Source organism: Podarcis filfolensis (assembly GCF_964270895.1).
Source record: "Podarcis filfolensis genome assembly, chromosome: 14".
Classification (NCBI taxonomy): domain Eukaryota; kingdom Metazoa; phylum Chordata; class Lepidosauria; order Squamata; family Lacertidae; genus Podarcis; species Podarcis filfolensis.
Genome location: NC_139616.1, coordinates 45,690,462 through 45,711,642, shown reverse-complemented (window position 1 = coordinate 45,711,642; position 21,181 = coordinate 45,690,462). Strand labels below are relative to the sequence as shown.

At 46.5% G+C, this 21,181-nt stretch overlaps 2 protein-coding genes across 2 annotated transcripts in view; both read right to left on the bottom strand.

The window, feature by feature from the left end:
• SHMT1 (serine hydroxymethyltransferase 1) overlaps positions 1 to 21,181 on the bottom strand; it is a 329,147-nt gene that overhangs the window by 302,287 nt on the left and 5,679 nt on the right. The gene's annotated exons all lie outside the window — the stretch shown is intronic.
• CACNA1H (calcium voltage-gated channel subunit alpha1 H) overlaps positions 11,178 to 21,181 on the bottom strand; it is a 365,872-nt gene continuing 355,868 nt past the window's right edge. The window contains exons 34-36 of the mRNA XM_083585513.1: positions 16,433 to 16,610; positions 15,348 to 15,526; positions 11,178 to 14,005 (exon numbers count right to left, since the gene is read on the bottom strand). Of these exons, the coding sequence (XP_083441639.1) occupies positions 12,842 to 14,005; positions 15,348 to 15,526; positions 16,433 to 16,610 (1,521 nt within the window). The 3' untranslated portion in view covers positions 11,178 to 12,841. The remainder of the gene's footprint in view (positions 14,006 to 15,347; positions 15,527 to 16,432; positions 16,611 to 21,181) is intronic.

The following is a 21,181-nucleotide window of genomic DNA, read 5'->3' as shown; positions in this document are numbered from 1 at the left end:
TGGATGGCATTAAAAGAGGATTGGAGTAATTCCTGGAAGAGAAGGCTGTCAGTGTCTACTACAGGCTTCCTCAACCCTCCAGATGTTTTTGGACTACAATTCCCATCATCCCTAGCTAGCAGGACCAGTGGTCAGGGATGATGGGAACTGTAGTCTCAAACATCTGGAGGGCTGAGTTTGAGGAAGCCTGGTCTACTAGCTCTGCTATGCTCTGCTTGCGGAGTTGGAGGCAGCCGTGCTTCTGAATCCCAGTTTCTGGAAACCGCAGGACGGGAGACTTGCTCTTGTGCTCAGATTCTGCTTGCAGGTTTCCCGGCGGTGAGAACAGGATACAGTGGTACCTCGGGTTACAGACGCTTCAGGTTACAGACTCCGCTAACCCAGAAATAGTACCTCAGGTTAAGAACTTTGCTTCAGGATGAGAACAGAAATTGTGCGGCGGCAGTGGGAGGCCCTATTAGCTAAAGTGGTACCTCAGGTTAAGAACAGTTTAAGAACGGACCTCCAGAACAAATTAAGTTCTTAACCCGAGGTACCACTGTGCTGGACTACATAATGCTGGCAAGCTGCTGATGGGTGTCGTAGTCTAGAACAGCTGAAGGGTGTGGGTTGTCACAGGCTGCTTTATGGAATAACTTCCCTTGCCACTAGATGTCCCCATTTAATTATCGCTAGCTGCTGGAAGGTCCGTACAGTATAGTTAAAGCGATGGTTTTCCCAGTAGTGATGTATGGAAGTGAGAGCTGGACCATAAAGAAGGCTGATGGCCAAAGAATTGATGCTTTTGAATTACGGTGCTGGAGGAGACTCTTGAGAGTCCCATGGACTGCAAGAAGATCAAACCTCTCCATTCTTAAGGAAATCAGCCCTGAGTGATCACTGGAAGGACAGATCCTGAAGCTGAGGCTCCAAGACTTTGGCCACCTTGTGAGAAGAGAAGACTCCCTGGAAAAGACCCTGGTGTTGGGAAAGATGGAGGGCACAAGGAGAAGGGGATGACAGAGGACAAGATGGTTGGACAGTGTTCTCGAAGCTACTAGCATGAGTTTGACCAAACTGTGGGAGGCAGTGGTTGACAGGAGTGCCTGGCATGCTCTGGTCCATGGGGTCATGAAGAGTCGGACACAACTAAACAGCAACAAGCTGCAGATCGGGAAGCCGTGGAGAGTTATTGAGATACAACAGATCTGTTTTCATTGGAAAACCAGCCCAACCCCATGCAACTGGGGACGGGGCCTCCTCTGCAGTGGTGTCCCAACAACACTATCCTGAGATACCACGAGTGACAACGTAGGTCTGGTCTTCACCAAGCTCTGGCACATATATAAGAGCACAAGAAGTGCCTGCTTGGATCAAGCCGAAGGATCCTGGGAAATGTAGTTTGTTAAGGCTGCTGAGAGTTGCCAGGAGACCCCTCATGGAGCTACAGTTTCCAGCACCCTTAACACACTACAGTTCCCAGGATTCTTTGGAGTAGCAGTCCTCAAACTTTTCCCTCTGGGCCACACTTTCAGAATAATCCTTTTCTTGTGCCACACCATTGTTTTTTTTAATCGATCAGCAATACATTGGAAAACAAACGAGTCTTCTCTTTGTTTCAATGGCGCTTCTGGATCACGACCAAGATTGTCCTCAGTACCGCTCTCATTTTAAAAAGTCATCTATCTATACTCTGCAAATAAAATACTACACTGAAATATCTAAATGTTCCTTTGATTGTCCTTGAATCTTCACACTTGCCATTCTCTCCTGCCACACCAGTGCGGTTTGCCACACCCTTTGAAAACCACTGCTTTGGGGGAAGCCACGACTGTTGTTAAAATGGTATAATATTGCTTTAAAGCACAGTGTGGATGTGACATAGAAATAATTTCAGATCAGTTAGCTGACGGCGATTTTAAACAAACAACCAGCTCTTCTGCTTGCCACCAGCATTTTGGGGGGGGGGGCGGGAAACAGTTTCTCTCCTTCGCCCAGAAAATGAAAGCACCCCTTTCCCCACTTCTACACTAGAATTGAGGACCCTTCATCCCTCCCAGTGTGGTGTAGTGGTTAAGAGCAGTGGACTGGTAATCTGGTGAACCGGGTTCGATTCCCCGCTCCTCCACATGCAGCTGCTGGGTGACCTTGGGCCAGTCACACTTCTCTGAAGTCTCTCAGCCCCACTCAACTCACAGAGTGTTTGTTGTGGGGGAGGAAGGGAAAGGAGAACGTTAGCCGCTTTGAGACTCCTTTGGGTAGTGATAAAGCGGGATATCCCTGTGGGACTTGACATCTTTCCACAGGGCCTGCAAGACAGAGCTGTTCCGCCTGGCCTTTGGTTTGGACTCAGTCTGACCCTTATGTTTCCCTCCCCTTATGGTCTTGATTTATCGGTTACTTTAAAATGAGGCTGCATTTTAAATTGCATTTTAACCTGTATTTTAAATTTGGTTCCCCCCCCTTCTCTTTCCCCCCTATTATGTTTTTACTGTGATTTTATTGGTGTTAGCTGCCCTGAGCCTGGCTCTGGCCGGGGAGGGCGGGGTACAAATAAATAAATAAATAAATAAATAAATAAATAAAAATAATAATAATTATTATTACAAATCCAAACTCCTCCTCCTCCTCCCTTCTTCTTCTTCTTCTTCTTCTTCTTCTTCTTCTTCTTCTTCTTCTTCTTCTTCCCATCAGCCTTGACCATTGTGCATGCTGGCAGTGGCTGATCGGAGACCAGCCAGATTTGGAGGCCATCAAGACAAGGACTGAAGGCAGGCAAGTCTGTCAAAACTTCCCTCTTTTCCTTCTCACAATGCTCAAGTGGGTTTTTGCTTTGGTCCCCCGTGAGCAACATCTAATTAGCTTCATTTCATACCATTACGCTTGTAATGAAAACCTGGAGTGGGACCAGGTTTTTTGTTTTTTTTTAAATCTTAAAACGGGAAAAGCTCAAAAGAAAGAATCCACAGGGAGCTGGTTCAATCGTGCCCCAGTTCCCGCTCCACGTCAGTGACCTAAAAATGGTGCAATTCCTTTTGGCCAACGCTGAAAACTTTCTTCTGTCTCTTTACACTGACCGTAGGTGAGCGGCAGAGCATCTGTTCTGGATGCAAAAGGTTCCAGGTTCACTCTCACGTAGCACCAGGTAAGACTCAGCTGCTGGACAGCCCAGAGAGCTGCTGCCAGCCAGTGTAGACAGCACTGTGCTAAATAGACTAGTGGCCTGACTGAATGTATAAGGCAGCTTCCCATGTTCCTAAACTCTGCCCCTAGTCAGCAGCATGGATAGCTCACTCAGAGCACGATGCTGCTAATGCCAAGGTTTGATCCCCGTATGGGACAGCTGCATATAATAATGATAATGATAATAATAATGATACTAAATTTATTATTTATCTGGCCGGGCCTCCCAAGCCAATCTGGGTAGCTCCCAACAGAATATCAAAAACACAATAAAACATTAAAAACTTCCCTAAACAGAGCTGCCTTTAGATGTTTTCTAAAAGTCTGATTGTTGTTTTCCTCTTTGACATCTGGTGGGAGGGTGTTCCACAGGGAGGGTGCCACTACCAAGAAGGCCCTCTGCCTCGTTCCCTGTAACTTGGCTTCTCGCAGTGAGGGAACCACCAGAAGGCCCTCGGCGCTGGACCTCAGTGTCCAGGCAGAATGATGGGGGTGGGACAGGATGATCGCCCAGGTCCCTTCTAACTCCACATAGTTGCGGAGGTATAGCTTGTGGAGATTTCTGGTTATTTGTACCCTTAAGTATCTGTATTTGGTGCAGCAAAGTTTTTTTTTAATCTGTGTGATGTTGCTGGATTCTTTTTGGATTTGAGGGGTGTGTGTGTGTTGAAACACATACCCTTGGATTTTGCAAAAATCGCCTGCAGGCCCGACCCCATTGTGAATGTGTTGAGTTCTTTGGTTAGGGTGATCTCTGTGCTTCTGGGGTCTGGCGTCACGACCATCATCTGTGAAGAGCCCTAGTTTATAAGCTTTGCCACTCCCTTGATGTTGGGGGCCCAATTCTACGAGTCTAAGGTGTTGTTAAGGGACGCGGGTGGCACTGTGGGTTAAACCACAGAGCCTAGGACTTGCCAGCAGTTTGAATCCCCACGATGGGGTGAGCTCCTGTTGCTCGGTCCCTGCTCCTGCCAACCTAGCAGTTCAAAAGCACACCACTGCAAGTAGATAAATAGGTACCGCTCTGGCGGGAAGGTAAATGGCATTTCCGTGCGCTGCTCTGGTTCGCCAAAAGCGGCTTAGTCATGCTGGCCACATGACCCAGAAGCTGTACACCGGCTCCCTCGGCCAATAAAGTGAGATGAGCACCGCAATCCCAGAGTCGGTCACGACTGGACCTAATGGTCAGGGGCCCCTTTACCTTTAAGGTGTTGTTGGACTACAACTCCCATCATCCCTCATGACTGGTTGCACTGGCTGGGACTGATGGGAGCTGGAGTCTGAAACATCTGGAAGAGCTCCTTAGGTCCTTTGCTCTGTCCCTAGTTTATGTGCAATGCTGCCTTGCATACAGGAATAAATCAAAGCCTTCTCTGGGGAGGAAGTGAGCACAATTCATCCTAATTCTTTCTGTTAAATAAGGAGAGAGAGAGACCTATTTGTCTGAACTCTGGCCCCTCTTTAGAACAGTCGGATCTGAAGATCGGACGCGCTGTCTGTCCTCACTGTTAATTAATGACTCATCCTTACTTCAAAAGCAAGGAGCTTTTGACAGGTGGATGGTGCTGTTTCAGGGACATCCAATTCCTCTTTTAGGAGGAGGACGCAGGTGGACAGAAAAACAACAGTTCTGGAACTTGATAAAAGAACAGTCCTTGTAAGAACATGAGAAGAACCCTGGATCAGGCCCATGATCCATCTAGTCCAGCATGCTGTCCTCATAGTGGCCAAAGAGAAGCCAGGGAAATCTGCAAGCAGGTCCACAGCAGTTTGGAGTCACTTTGCACAGGCTAAATTTCTGATTGTGTTGACTAAAAATTCTCCTCCCCCCTTTTTCTTTTGGTTAAGTGGAAAACACGAGCCTCCCACACAAACATGGGCAACACTGTAATTCAATTAAAAGCAGCCTTTAATCTCGAAACGTGCCTAATATTTGCACAAAGGTTTTAGGATGAATAATTAAATAAAGCTTCATCCATTAAACCTGTCCTGGCAAAGCTTTTAAGGCAGGGATGTGTCTTAATGACTCAGAGATGTCTGCTTTTTCTCTCTCTCAGAGGCCTTCATCAGGGCTCTTTAAAAAAGAGGAGGGGGAAGAATATCCTTTGGAGCATTTCGTGAAAACGTCGTTCCTCTGAAACGGTTTTACAGCAGGTGAAAGAGACAAGCTGAAGCTCACTCGTGTAACTTTGAGCCCGTCAATCTTCTTTAGCCTAACCTACCTGTCAGGGATGTTGTGAGGGTTAAAATGGGGGGGGGGGAGGAAAACAATTTGTGCCGCTTTGAGCTCCTTGGTGGAAAGGTGGGATAAAAAGGTAAAGGTAAAGGGAAGCCCAGACTCTGGGGTTGCGGTGCTCATCTTGCTTTATTGGCCGAGGTAGCCGGCGTTTGTCCGCAGACAGTTTTTCTGGGTCATGTGGCCAGCATGAATAAGCTGTTTCTGGTGAAACCAGAGCAGTGCACGGAAATGCCGTTTACCTTCCCGCCGGAGTGGTACCTACCTATCTACTTGCATGTTGATGTGCTTTCGAACTGCTAGGTTGGCAGGAGCTGGGACAGAGCAATGGGAGCTCACCTTGTCGCGGGGATTCGAACCACCAACCTTCCGATTGTCAAGCTCAGTGGTTTAGACAACAGTGCCACCCGCGTCCCTTCGGAAAGGTGGGATATGTTATAATAAATAATATTGGACTAGATGATACTCAGGGTACCTTCTATGATTCTATGAATAAATATCAGGAACAGGTTCATAATAGTGTTAGCCCCCTGCTCTTCCAGCCTCTAACACACAGGCACATTTGAACAGGAGAAGATTTCTGCTGGAGCAGGCCCCAAACTCATTTTGCTCCAAATTCATCTTCCCACAGTGTCCAAACAGATGCCTATGTAAATCCCACAATCCTATACAGTGGTACCTCGGGTTACAGACGCTTCAGGTTACAGACTCCGCTAATCCAGAAATAGTACCTTGGGTTAAGAACTTTGCTTCAGGATGAGAACAGACATCGTGCTCCGGCAGCGCGGCAGTGGGAGGCCCCATTAGCTAAAGTGGTGCTTCAGGTTAAGAACAGTTTCAGGTTAAGAACAGACCTCCAGAACGAATGAAGTTCTTAACCCGGGGTACCACTGCAATCATAGAGTTGGAAGGGTCATCTAGTCCAACCCCTCTGTAATGCAGAAATATTTTGCCCTGTGTGGGGCTTGAATCCAGAACCCTGAAATTAGGAGTCTCACGCACTTCCAACATATAACTAAGCCATGCAGTTCTCCCCTGGGGACTGATAGATAAACCACTCTTAGAACCATAGCTCTGTGAAGGGAACAGGGGTCTCCGAACACCTCTTGCCTCCCTTAATAAACTGCAGTTCCCATGGAGGAAGACATGGCTGTTTACAGTGATGTAGTAGGGCTTTAAGGTGTGGACGTGGCCTGTTTGGGGTGGTGGTGCCTATGTGGCCCCCAGAGGGTTGTCCAAAGGCAAGTGTGGCCCTCAGGCCTCTACAGTTCATTCCATGCAGCAAAACTTTTGATCTCTCTGTCCTGCTTGGTTTTAGCTCCTGGAAGGTGCCACAGTCACCTGTTCAAATGAGACAAGGATTAGCTTCTTAACCCCCACCCAACGCATATGTCTTCAACCTTCAACATTGCCTCAGTGCCTTTCAGGAAACAGATGTAGATAAGGAAGGGAACTAGGGGCCTATCTACGATTTTAAGGTAAGTGAAAACCTGCTCTTTAAAGCTCCATCGGCACAAACGTCAATCCACAGAAAACCAGAACTGATGTTTGCTCTGATTCAGATTTAAAGAGCGGGTTTTCATGGGGAAAGTTCAGGGCAAACAAACAAGCACAAACGCTCAGACATGGAGCCTCCAAGTGCCGACCTCTGCCTGCAAAAGGTAAGTGAGGATAGGCCCTACGAAGGTCGTTCCCCACATTTATTTAAAAGAGACAGCTCAATCCACCGACGATTGGAATGGTCACATCGCAAGGACGCAGCGTCCGTCTTCTGGGAGGATATACTTAAGACACTTGAGATGGTACCTCCTGAGGTGGCAGCAAAATGTCCCAGTAAATATTCCCTCAGAAATCTGTAGAATGGAAGATACTGTTTGGTCTTCCAAGTTCCTGTTTGCACTGATTTGAATGCTTCTACATTCAGGCCATTATAACATGACCCCAAAGAAGCTATTTTGTGATACACCCTTCCTCCCCACCCTTCCCATGGCAGACATTTTTTGACTGTTGCCCACGACACCCTATCAAAATTGCAGGTGTTAGTGCCCTACTGGAACAATTACATGAAAAGGTGAATTGGATGGCGACCTCGACTAGAAATTTGGAACAGGCAGTGGGAAACTTTGAACAGGCAGTGGGAAAATATGTGGAGCCTACTCAGGAATTAAATCAGGAGTGTGTTTTGACAGAACAGGCCCAACAGGAATATGAGTTTTCGGACTTGACAAATGAACTTGGAAAAAGCCAGATTTGGAAAGAAAAAGTTTGGTTTGGCTTGGAAATGGGGGGCTGGATTGACCCCCCTATGCTGAGATGTCTGGACTTTTCAAATATGGCAATGGGCCGTGAGATGTTTGGGATTGTGGGGACTCTTAATCTTGGAGGGTTTTTGAAACATGCTGTTAAATACTATATGGAATCTAGTGTTGAATATGGAAAAGGGGCTGATCTGTCGAGAAGGGTTAAAAATATTGTTAAGCTGGAGCTATCACGAGCAGGAGACAAGGGAAAATACAGCTACAAATATGAAGAAGAGCTGCGGAAGGGACATGGAAGAGACTTGAGGGCCTCGGATACAAGGTTGCCAGGTTAATGAGCTAGATCGACGTGATAATAAGGACTGACAAAACCCAGAACCAGGAGGAAGGGACGTTGGATGAAGATTGGACTTGTTTGTATTTCTTTTCTCTACCATTAGAACTGTTTTATAAAATTGATGAACATTAGAAGAATGTTGGAATGAAATTACTTGGCTTTAGCAAAAATGTTTAAAGAATTATGAAAGAATGTTATGGCTATGAGAAGCTGGTAAGGACAAGATTTAAGTTTTAAGATTTAGCTTATTATAGAAAGATAAGACTAAAACAGTTTAGGGTAATGTAATGACAGAATATTATGAAATATGGAAAGGATTTGCTGGGATAATTAACAACTAGGATACAAAGAAAGGGAGGAGGAGGAGGTCTAAGAAAGAAGGTAATGACAGTTGAGGATTTGGAAATAATGAATTTGTTTTTAAATGTTTTTAAGTGTTTGTGATGTATTTTTGTATTTTTTTCTTTTTTTTTGTTTGAATCTGTATCTATATGGTGGGAGGGGTTTGTCTTTTTTCCTTTTTAATTTGTTAATTATTTTTATTTTGCATTTTTCTTTGTCTCTATTTTATTTTGTAACATTTTGAAAATTCCAATAAATATCTTTTTTAAAAAATAATAATTGCAGGTGTTAGAACTGGCTGAAAAGCATTGCTGACGGCAGCTGCGTTGACTTGATGTAGGAGACAAGAAGGTGAGAACTGCCTTTACTGGATCAAGCCAAAATCCACGAGGTCCCTCTTTTGGTTTGCAACGGTGGCCAGCCAGGGCCTCTGAAGAGCTTCCAAGTAGGGTACGCAGGTTGTGACCTGTCTCTTGCTTCACCTCGGCATGATCTGGCACTCAGGTAGACTGCATCTGTACACAGAGGCTATGTACATTCAGGGTTCCGTTGCTGGATATAGTCGTAGATTGGTTGGCCAAGACTCTGGGTTAAATCCACTATCTGTTCACTATTGATGTTAGAAATGTTGCGGGGGGACGAGGGGATGACCTAAATGTTGCTGGACTACAGTTCCCATTGTCTTTGACCACTGACCATGCTGGCTGGGACCGATGGGATTTGGAATCCAACAGCGTCTGGAGGGGCTTCTCAGACGAACCAAGCATCCCTGAAATGTCCCCTTGCAAGCGTCCTTATTGCCCTTTTACGCTGCATAATCCAGCAGATTCAAAATGTCAGCACGTTCTTGGGCAGACGTTCTTGCAACCCCTGAATATATTACTGATAACCATCTTGCTTCTCAAAGCCATTTTGAGCTACAAAGGATGCAAAGTGTTTGATTACAACACAATCATAAGGAATGTCATCTGAGGACCAAACTAGACGTGGCATGATTGATTTGTGAGTAGAATCTCCTGTTGTTTTTTTTTATAAAAAATATTATTTAATGTGTCAGCTACCAGGGATGCGGGTGGCGCTGTGGTCTAAACCACTGAGCCTCTTGGGTTTGCCGATCAGAAGGTTGGCGGTTCGAATCCCTGCAACAGGGTGAGCTCCCATTTCTCTGTCCCAGCTCCTGTCAACCTAGCAGTTCGAAAGCACACCAAAAAAGTGCAAGTAGATAAATAGGTACTGCTCTGGCGGGAAGGTAAACGGCGTTTCCATGCGCTGCTCTGGTTTCAGTGTTCTGGTTGCTCCAGAAGCAGCTTAGTCCTGCTGGCCACATGACCCGGAAAGCGAGATGAGTGCCGCAACCCCAGAGTTGTCTGCGACTGGACTTAACTGGACCTTTTTAACGTGTCAACTGGGCACCACTTTCCTTATCAATCACACACACCCCTCCAAATTGGTAGTACCCCACGCATCAACATGTATCCTATAGGTTTTTGGAAGCCTGGGAAGGGCAAATTTTAAACCATTGTCACATCAGAGAACCGTGCTTCTGCTCGTTCACACTGGCTAGGCTTTGTGCTACATACAATCTGGGCCCATATTGGCCCTTTCTTTAATCCCTTAACAAATATCACCAGAAAGCTGAATCAGTGCCACCAACAGAGACCTGGATGAATCATATTTGGGAGAGGATGCTCTTGGGTCACCTTACACAGAGACAGAGGGCCATCAGCGGCATGTCAGAAAAGGGGTAGGTCTGGGGAGATTTTGGTTTTTCTTCTTCTCTTTCATAAACAAGGGAAAACATCTTTTATACGCCCCGGTCTCTCAAGCTCCTATGTGGAGGGGCTACATGGGGGCTCATTGAAATTGGGGTGAGAAACGAGGCGTAGGGTCCTTGGGTCTCCAAATGCACAACAGCAGAGCGCCCATCATGTTACAGGCATCACATTATGTCTGTATGGTGCTTTGCTTCCCGCTAGCTTGTAACCAAAACGATTTTGTGTGGTCATATCTGCGGTTTGTTATGTTCCACAAAAACGATCACAATTACTTTAGAAACAACAAATATTTTAAAACCACAGATTGAGAAGGAGGGGAACCGCTGCTGATGGCACAGGTGCTAGCCAGTCTGTACTGCTTACATTGGGCTCCTTCCCATTCATAGGAAAATGGGTGTTGCCAACATGGTGCCCACCAGTGCCTCCTATGCATAGCTGTCAATGTTTCCCCTTTTAAAGGGAAATTCCCTTATTCCGAATAGGATTCCTCACAAGAAAAGGGAAAAGTTGACAGCTATGCTCCTATGGTGCCCATAAAAGAGGTACCCTGCTCAGTTCCTGTTTGTGCTGGCTCAGCCTCTCCTACATTGAGCAAGTTTTATGGGATGTCAGGATTTCTCTCCTCTCTTCTGAAAAGAGAAGCACAAAGAGCATGGCGGCGGCTGATGTAGGTGTCCCTCCGCCCATTGATGAAGGCTTATGCCTGGAGAGTTGTGAGGTCCTGCCTCTTTTTCTTCTCCTTTAAACGTGTCAACCATTTTTGCGGAATGCCATACTGCACGGCAGCCATTTTGTGTCACCTTGCACCTCCACACCCGCCATTTTGTGACAGGCAACCGTGGCACTTTTTCAGAACTCCAGATGTGCCCCAGAAGATTGGCGACCCCTAGAAAATATTCCCCAAAAATTTGAATAACATTTTTCTTGTCAGAGTTCACAACAGGAAAAAAAAGCCCTTTGTGAGGGTTCCAGGAAACTGCCCCCATGTTTTTCCTTTCTTCACCCGAGATTGATTTTGGATGATATTCATTTACTCCTGAGTCCAGTGAAGGAAAAAAAAAGCCCCAATCCTTAAATAATTTACTATTTATTTGTTTTTTGTTTTTTCCCGTCAACTTCGGAAATCACTTTCATTACGTTCAGCCCTCGTTGTGCACTTTTAAAGTTCAGATTATTGCAACATTTAACCTGAATTCCATAAGAAAACAGACGGGGGGGGGGGGGGGGAGGAGAAAGAAAATTAAAAAACAAAAACAAAAAAACCAAGAAAACTCATCACTTGAAATAGATGTAAAATAATAAAAAAAGGACAGATTCTGTACCCACAAGAAGAATGAATAACTTATTGTTATTGCACTGGCTACAATTCAGTAGTTATTTTGGTTTTCATGATTTCCTGTAGCAAGGACACCAAATTTTAAAAAAATAATAATGAAAAAGCAAAAAGTGGAACTGTTAGAGACATACCAAAATGTTCGCTAGGAGCTCAAGCCCAAAAGATGGCTGATTGGGGAAAGCGTAGAAGAGAAAAAGGGAGAGGTATATTTGGGGCAAAATTGAGAGAACCCTAAGCACTGTAATGAAGCTTCCACTGAGAATCTAACAATACACCACCCAGTTGAGAATCTGATGTTAATGCAAAAGAAAAGAAAAGATTATCTGCTATAGGGTGAGAGGATAAACAGGCCCCCAATCCAGCTAAAGTTTATGGCAACAGAAGCAGCAGTTCTCAACGCACTTACTAGGAAATGACTCCAATTGAAACTCACAAAGGCTGCGGATTCTATACACACTTACCTGGGAGTAAGTCCCACTGAACTCCGTGGGGCTTACTTATGAGTAGGCATGCATAGGATTGCACTGCAAGTGGTTCTAATGCAGACAAAAATCAGTCACGCTTAAAACGATGGGGAGCAAGTTAGCCGGTTTTCAGCGGGAGTTAACTGGGGCTGACTTTAGTCGGATCAGGGCCACGGGGTCTAACTTTGGAGTAAACATTCATAGGGTTGGATCTGCGAGTTCCACTGGAAGCAACAAGAGGCTTCAATGGGACTTAAATGCGACTAACTGTAGCTGGATCAGGTCCAGTGTTCTCTATAAAAATATGTGCATTAGGAAGAGAAGAGTTTTCACATGAATGTTTACGTTGTGTTTTGTGTGTGTATGTGTGTTTTTCTTTTTATTTCTCAAATACATTATTTTCTATTTATAATAACTGCTGATATACAGACAATATACAACTTGCATCTCCTGGGCACTTTCACTTCCCGTGACAACTTCCCGTGCAATAATAAAAGGTGCCGTTTCGAAAAAAGTCAAAAAAGGTTTGTTTCTTTAAATCCTATTTTTTTCCCCTTTAAAAAAGATAAAACAAAGGCTCAAAACCCAAATCAATGTGATCGAGGCCACGCTGGGAGGTGGGGGTGGTTGGGGAGGGGGAGGGGGGAGGAAAAGAAAAATTGGAAAAGCCACTCCGTGTGCCGCTAGGAAAGGAAAAAGAAAGAAATCTCCTTTCCTTACCCTGAACCTTGTTGCTGCTTCTCTTTGATTTTGTTTTCTTTTTTTTTAAACAACTACAACAAAAACCTTCACAGCGCTTAAAGAGAAATGACAAGTGTTTTGGGATAAGCGTCGGCCACGGACTCGCGGCTTTTCAATCTTTTTTTCCACTTCGAAGCCACTTGGGTGGCAAAGCCCTTTTAAGTTCACTCTCGACCTCCCCCCTCGGAAGCTATACTGGTTCGTCCACCTCTTCCTCTGTTGCTGTGATCGCAGGGACCAGTCCGTGCTTCCGGAGGAGGGGGCTCCTAGTCCCACCAAGAACCTCTTGGCTTTGCTCGGGGTTGCTGAGCTGCGCTTGCGAGTGGCCCATCTTTTGCAGTTCCAGAGCCGCGCCGTCGTCGCCAGGCCGGGAGTCCGCAGAGGCAGGCGTGGCTTGGCCATGATCCAAGAGGCAGTCTGGGAGGGCCACTGCACTGGAGCCGGCGTCGGACTGCTCAAAGGAGAAGTTTGGGATGGTTAAATGTTCTCCACGGCAGGCTGGTGGGCCCCGGCGCTCTGCCTTGGAACCCGGATCTCCAGGCTGGTTGTCTGCAAGGTCTAAGGAGTCCCTGTAGGCGGTGGATTCGCACGACGGGGTCCTCCTCCTCAGCAGGCTGTTCTCGGATGCTTTGGTACGTGTGGACGTGTTGCTTTCTTCCTCCACGGGAGGATCTATAGAAATGCAAGGCGGGCTCATCTTCTTTTTCCGCCGTACGCCGTGGATGTACTCGGACTCTGGCTGGATGTGGAGAGGGAGCTTCCTCTTCTCCTCCGACGACTCCGCGAAGCTGCGGTCCCCGTCGTCAACGAACGGGCAGATCTCGATGGAGTGCCGTCTTTGGTCGTCTGCCCAAGTTGGCTTGGCCAAGAACCCTCGCGTGTCAACGCTATAAAACTTCTTCAAGTCTTTCTCTTTGCCGTTGCCGCCTAAACTGGTTGTGCTGCAGTTCTTGAGGGGGACAGGGGACGGGGCGGGAGAGGCGAAAGGGGAGTCGGCGGGGTCGCTGCCGTCCGGCTGCCCCTGCCAGTCCCTCGCAGAACTGTTGATGTGGCTGACCTCTTCATCGGCCAGGTCTGAAGATTCGAAGAGCGAGCTGTCTGGGTTGCTGTTGCAGCTGGACGGCCTGCGCGGGATACTGTGCTGGCTGAAAGTGTGTTTGCGGGTGCAGACGCTTGAGGGCCTGTGGGGTGACGCATGGGGAAGGGGAGGTGTCCCAGGTAGAGACGTGGGGGCAGGGTGAAGCAGAGGCGGGCCCAGGATGCTCTGGGACAGCATCTTTGGTGGGAGGTTCTCGCAGGGTTCAGCTTTAGAATCCGCATTTGGACCATCTAATGAGTCCTTCTGAATGGCCTCCTGCAATACATAAAGAGAAGGCGAACAGAGAGGAAACTGGCATTTCAGTATAAAGAACGCAATCAGATATACACACGGCAGTTCTCCCCTTCTCTCATAATACTAGAACTTAGCGGGGATGTCCGATGGAGCTGAATGTTGGAAGATTCAGGATGGATGAAATAAAGTACAACTACAGAATTTGGTCCCACAAGATGGAATGATGGCCACCATCTTGGGCACCTGTGAAAGAAGCTTAGACACATTCATTGGAGATTGGGCTATTAGTTAGCTTATTAGCCATGATGGCTAAGCTTTCCCTCTACTGGCAGAGGCAGCATGCCTCTGCACAACTATTCCTAGAAATCACAAGTGGGAATTTGCTGTCACACCCAGGTCCTGCTTCCCATAGGGATCTCGTTGGTTGTAGTGAGACCAGGATACTTGACCAGATAGGTCATTGATCTGAGCCAGCAGTGCTTATTTTTAGTTATTATGTCAGGGCTACAGCTGGGTGAGATCTGGTTTTCAACATTGTGATATATCACCAGCTAAACATCATGATATACTGATATATCGCGATGTCTGAAATTAGGATGGAGCTATGTAGAGGCATTGGATGGCTTCACAGTTTCCCTTGCATTGTGATTTTTGCATAGCACACATGCACCATGATTCACAATGTATTGGCAGGTCAAAATTTATGAAACCGATATCACAGCATGGTCTTCAAACTAGTTTGGGGCGATATACTGATATATCGCCCTGCCCTAGTTAGGACCAGTTTCAGGTGTGGGGAAGCCTTCAACATCATAGTCTTGATGGGCCTTTGGAGAGAGTAGGCCTCACTTGCCTTCAAAAGGTCTGAGGGGATTGGTGTGCTGTTGGCAAGGTCTACGGGCAGTTTGTGGGGTGGGGGGGGGTTGGTGAGTGGAGTGAATGGGGACAGATATTTTGGTAGTAGTGATGGCTTCTGGGGAGAAAGCAAAGATGTGGAGCTTGTTTCTTGAGGAGATGTCCAGTCCTTCTCCAAGCCAGTTGTGCCTGCCTTACTTGGGTCACCTCCTATAGGTGATGAGAAAAGTGGCTATAATACAGAATGGAGAATGAGAGATGACTCGAGAAGCCTGGAGAATGGGAAAACGCAGGTGTAGGGAACTTTGGGTGCTTCCAGATGTTGATGAACTATAGCTCCCACCAACCCCTGCAAGAATGGCCAACAGTTCAGGAACATCTGGAGGCTCAAAGGCTCTGCACACCTGGGATAATGGAACACAGGAGACAGCCCCTTTTGCCCCTTTCCCTTTCCTGAGGTACTGCCAACCAAGTTATAGGGGAACCGTTAAATACTAAGGTTTCCAACCTGTCTACAGAGCAGCCTGTTGAGACTGGGAGATCGTGGAGCAGCTCGTGGTGGTAGAAGCTTCCATGGACCTCCCCCTTCCTGGCGAGGGGGCGGGGTGGTTGGACGAAAGGCATCCCGTGGGACCCTCAGCAAAGAGCAAGTCCCCACAGGCTGGGAATGAACAGAGGTGATGGATCCTAGAAGATAAAGAAAAGGCGTCGTTTCAGTCAAGAGGCTTTGAGTGATGGAACTATTTGCAAAAACTCAAAGCCAGTCAGCTGGGGAACCCACAAGAAGAGATGTTTCCAACAGCTATCACAACAAGCATTGCTTACCATTTGTTCTAGCACCTGGAAGTGAGGGGAGGTTGGTGACATGTTAAATGAGTGCATTGGTGGCTCCTGATTGCAGGGGTGGCTAACCTTCTGCTAACCTCCAGGTGTTGATGGACCCCCAACTCCCATCAGCCTCACCCAGCCAGTGGCCAGGGATGATGGGAGTTTGAGTTCAACAACATCTGGAAGACCACAGGTTACTCACCTCTGTCTTATTGCCTTTTGGCAGGCATGGCCAAACTTGGCCCTCCAGCTGTTTTGGGACTACAACTCCCATCATCCCTAGCTAACAGGACCAGTGGTCAGGGATGATGGGAACTGTAGTCCCAAAACAGCTGGAGGGCCAAGTTTGGCCATGCCTGCCTTATGGATTCAGAGTGATGGCTTGCGCCCTAAGAGACCACCTCTGTTCCACCTAAACATTGAAGGTCTATTTATACCACCTGTGTATCTGATCTCTTGCTCCTTGAATAAATGACAGGATAGAAATGTAGGCCCAAACATCTGAAAACAGAGAAAGTAGGCGACCCCTTCCTTTCACTTTTTAATCCTTTATGTCTGCCCGGTACCCACTGTGGTAGGTGGTCTGGGTAAATCTCCAGAGAAGACAAAAGTATAGAATCATAGAAATGTAGTCCAATCCCCTTCAATGGAGGAATAGAACAGTCCCCCCACAATCCACTCTGGTGGTTTTGTAAGTGTGTTGTGTTTTATGAACATGACATGGGTCTTTTCCGAAAAGCCCAAGGGCCCCCACAAATGCCATACCTCTTGGTGACTTGTACGAATAGGCCTCTAACTCCACCTCATGGAGCGGGAAGGGGCTTTTGGCTGGCACCACAGGGCGGAACATGTAGCTGTCGTTGGGTAAGGAGTGCATCCTGGCCACCGAGATCTTGCGGACGGTCAGGAGGTTCTGGGGTTCGCCAATGCCAGCAGCCATTTCCTGGAGATCAGCAAGAGAGGAAAGCACTGAGAGGTAGGGGAAAGACTGAGAAAGCCTAGATCTCAAACCTGGACACTGATCAAACTCTCTTCCTCTGACTATGAGTGAATTTGCACGATGAGCTGGGCTGAGTTTGATACTCTACATATGTAGCACCCTACCCGACCCGATGGTGCCAGTTGTGGGTGGGAGTTTCACATTGGGCGTATGGTGGTGCAATCACACTGCTTGCAGTGTGCTTATCCCAGCACACACCCAGTGTGAGACCCACCCAGAACTGCCGCAACTGGGTTGTATGGAATGCTATGAATGGGTTCAGTTACAAGCGTCTTGTGATCACAATGCCTGCTTTAGTGCAACCCTTTATCCAAAGGAACTTGCCAGTTTCGACCTGTTAATGTATCTCCTCCTGATCTTAAAATCCCCACCAGACTGTCCCTGCCGTTTCTCATTGATTCTACTCCCTCTTATTGTCTCTGTGAAGCCATTTTCCCACTCTGACTTCTCCACACTGTACTCGTATACCAAATTATTTGCCTCCTAACCCAACCCAACTCCTGTCCTCTCTTTCATTGCCACCTGATTTCAGACTCTTCTTCCTCCAGATGTTGCTGAACTACAAGTCCCACCACTCCTGACACATTGGCTGTGCTTGCTGGGGCTAATGAACATGGATGCCCAGAAACATCTGGAGGGGCAAAGCTTCTCCACACCTGGCGCAAAGCTTCCTATGGCCTTGCTCCCACCCCATTGCTAGTCCCCATTTATGTGAGCTTCTCTCCTCCAACTCTACCACCATCAACCCACCCGAGAGTCTCTTGTTCTCTTAAATCAGTGGTTCTCAAGGGGTGTAGCATGCCACAATGGTCTGGCGGGAGAGGATGGCAAGTGTGGTAGGAAGATTCAAGGACAAAGAAGCATTTAAATATTTCACCGTAGTGTAGTGTAGTATCAAGAGCAGAAAACAGAAAGACTTCTTTGTGTTGGTGAGAGTTCGTTTGTCTCAAATAAGACCTAATATAAATGAGATTACCTTTCAAAAGCAAGCTCACACCTCTCGTTGAGTTTGTATACATATGTAATGTACACATGCAAGAGGCTGGTTTATATTTTGGGTATGATTCATGTTCTTATGTGGCCGCATTGTTTCCTGTTTCCTGGGTGTCCTACAATCGTATTATAAAGTAGTTGTGCTCTGTGTTGTAAGTCTAACACTGCTAGCAGTTATTTCTTTTTGTTTTCCAATGTATTCCTTATCAATAAAAAATTTGGTGTGGCAGGAGCGGATTTTCCAATGGAAAGTATGGCCCAGAGAAAAAAGTTCGAGAACCACTGTCTCAAATGATCTGCTCATCTTCCCTTGTTGACCCTTAGGCCTGGAACTCCCTTAGGATCCTCTACCAGATCTTCAAAACGACCCCAGCATTTATTCCTTGCTGCCCCTCATCCTGAAATACTCTCCCAGATCCTCAGATCCCTCCCAGGTCTCTTAAATGAGGCCACACATTTAACCCGAAACCCCACAGAGCCTTCTGATCCCTCAAATGACTTTGCTCTTTGCTTTTCCCCCCTTCCCATGACCTCCCAAAACCACTGCAAGGGTTGTCTTATCCTTGCTTTCTTCTAAATCCTTCCTCTAAGTCCACTTTTCCTGTGAACTTTTTGCTTAACCCCTCATCGTTCCGCCTCATCTGCAACAGTTCCTTCCTCTGAGGAATTCTAAAGCCAGAAAGCAATTTCAATAGGTTCCACGCATCCCTAAATCGATATCCCCCCCCCCCCCGGAGTGTTCAAAATGCTTAATGCACATTATCTGGGAAAATACCATTCTCATTCGCTTCACAAATCTCCGAGGAGAGACCCTGCCATATGGCGTCTCCCTCCATAAGCTGAATTGTCTGCCATGCTTTTCCCACAGAGCAAATTTGCCCCGTGAAGAAGAAAACCCGACACCTTCGCCCCCACATCCAGAAATCCCGACAGAACAGATTTCCCCACAGTGCCAGAGGACGCCACGAAACAGAGCGTTTCCACAGAACAGACATCCACAGCAGCGCCATGTGTTTGGTTTTAGATGGTTGCGCTTCTTTACGAGAATCATGTCTCTGACGTAGCCACAGCGGAATAAATAAGGCGGGAGCTAGATGCGGCGATGCAAGATGGCACACTTGTAGAGAGAATGGACAGTTGTGACTGTGGGGATGGGAAACAGGAGGAGAGACTTGCTGGCAGCCATTTTGAGAGGCCTACTTTTGCTCTTTTCTGCCCATAGAGAAAAATGGTAATTGTGGCAGCAGGCATGGGAAACAGGAGAAGAGACTTGCTGGCAGCCATTTTGAGAGGCTTACTATTGCTCTTTTCTGCCCATAGAGAAAAATGGTAATTGTGGCAGCAGGCATGGGAAACAGGAGGAGAGACTTGCTGGCAGCCATTTTGAAAGGTCTACTATCACTCCTTTCTGCCTCTTCAAAAGGGCTCCCCAAACATTTCAAGCGGTTGATGGAGGCCCATCCCATCCTCAGTTTTCATTACATTCCTCTCAGGAATGCAATAGAAGCCGTGGAATTCAATTCCACCTGAGACTGGGCAGGCCCATCCGTCGCTATTTTTAAACAGACCTTGAATCCCCACTTCTTCTCTTATGTCCTGCAGACACTAATGCAAAATGATGTTGCGGATTGACTTTGTACGTTTTTGAATGTTTTTGCATTGGTTCTTGGTAGCTGCGGATTGTTGTGAGGCAAATATTTTAATGGCTCTATGTCACATTGGGGGAATTGCGTTTTAAATATGCTTGTAAGCCGCTGTGTGAAGGCGGTTCTTGAAAAACAAGATTATGAATTTATGAAATGAGAATTAAAAAAGCACATTTATCATCTTCAGTTCTTTCTATGCTGATTTGCCCTGTCTCTCAAATTCACAGCTGGCGTGACTAGTTCCCTCCTAACAATTCCATGGTCACATCCAAACCATACATGCAAAGCCCATCTTGGGAACCGCAGTTTACCCCTCACTGAGCTATAATTCCCAGCACCCTCAACAAACTACAGTTCCCAGGATTCTTGGAGGGAGAAGCATGTGATTTAAATGTATGTTGGGGATGTGATCCATGTGACAAATGCCTGAAAAGAGGAGGGAGAGGGAGAAGTCTGGCTCTGCCTTTAGGCAAGGTGAGGTATTAATGGAGTCCCATTTGAGGGCAGCAAATACTCAGATTATGTCGTTTATTTTGCTACCACAGAGGAAACTATTCGCAGTTTCCCTTTGGGCAGCAAGAGGCCACCGTCCAATGAAATGGATAGGCAATAGGTTCAGGGTAGAGAAAAGGTTAAAGATATCCGCACAGTTCATAATTTAGGGACAAACATAGGAAACCAGCTACTCCAATAATGTCTATTTCAGGGACAGTCAAACTGGTGCCATCCATATATTAACTACAACCCCTATCAGCCCCAGCCAGGCTGGCCAATGGTCAGGAATTATGGGAGTTGTAGTCCAAAACATCTGAAAGACACCGTATTGGGTATCCCTGGTCCCCTCCTCCTTGACTGATAGCTCCCTAAGGTCTGAGGTAGAGAAGGGTTTTCCCCACTACAAGCAAATTTTTAAAAAAGGAGATGTTGAGAACATAACTGGGGGATTTCTGCATGCAAAACATGTGACCTGCTGCTGAGCTGTGGAACTCATTGCCACAAGATTAATAGAGACCATTTTTTAAAGATTAAATATAGTATTGCAGCGTTAAAATCACACCCCAGCTATACGTTTAAAGCACATGGTTTCCCTCCAAGAATCTTGGGAACTGTAATTCGTTAAGGATCCTGGGAACTGTAGTTCTGTGAGGGACAAGCTATAGTTCCCAGGATCCTTTGGGGGCAGCCACGTGCTTTAAATGTAAGGTGTGCTTCTGACCTGCTTTATCTTTCCTTGGCTTCACTTTCATTATTACCCTGACACAGGGAAGTTTTTTTTTAAAAAATAATTTATTTATTTTTAATTAAAAGAAGCTTTAAAATAAACTCTCCCCTCTTTCTGCACGCTAAAAGCAGGTTCTTATTTCCGATTTTCAAATCTCTCTTGGCTTAACAGGATATTCCATCCCTGCTTCCTCTTCAAAGTTAATAAGCTGTTTGCCCAGGGATTCAGCCTGGTTGCCTGTCCATAGCATTCTGGTGGTCTCAGGACACAGATGACAATTTTTGCTTGTCACTCAGCCAATATCCTGCCCATTCTCTCTCTCTCCCTGTGTCTCTCTCTCTCTGTCTCTCTCTCTCTCTCTCTCTCTCAGCTAATCAAGTCTTGCATTCCAGATGGTCAAGACTCAAGGAGACCAGAGAGAGGCTTGCCTCAAAGCAAATGTTCTTTGCTCCTCCTCAAAAAATTGTGTGTGTGTGTGTGTGTGTGTGTGTGTGTTATAGTCTGGCATTAAAAGGAGAGAAATAGAAGGTTTTCTTTTGGTCCTGCCAACTGCGTGTCTTGATGAGAGAAAGTCTTGAGAGCAGACAGCTCAAGAGAGATGAATGGATCTCTCAGTTCCATTTTCTCATTTTTCCAATCTTGAATTTTGTCCA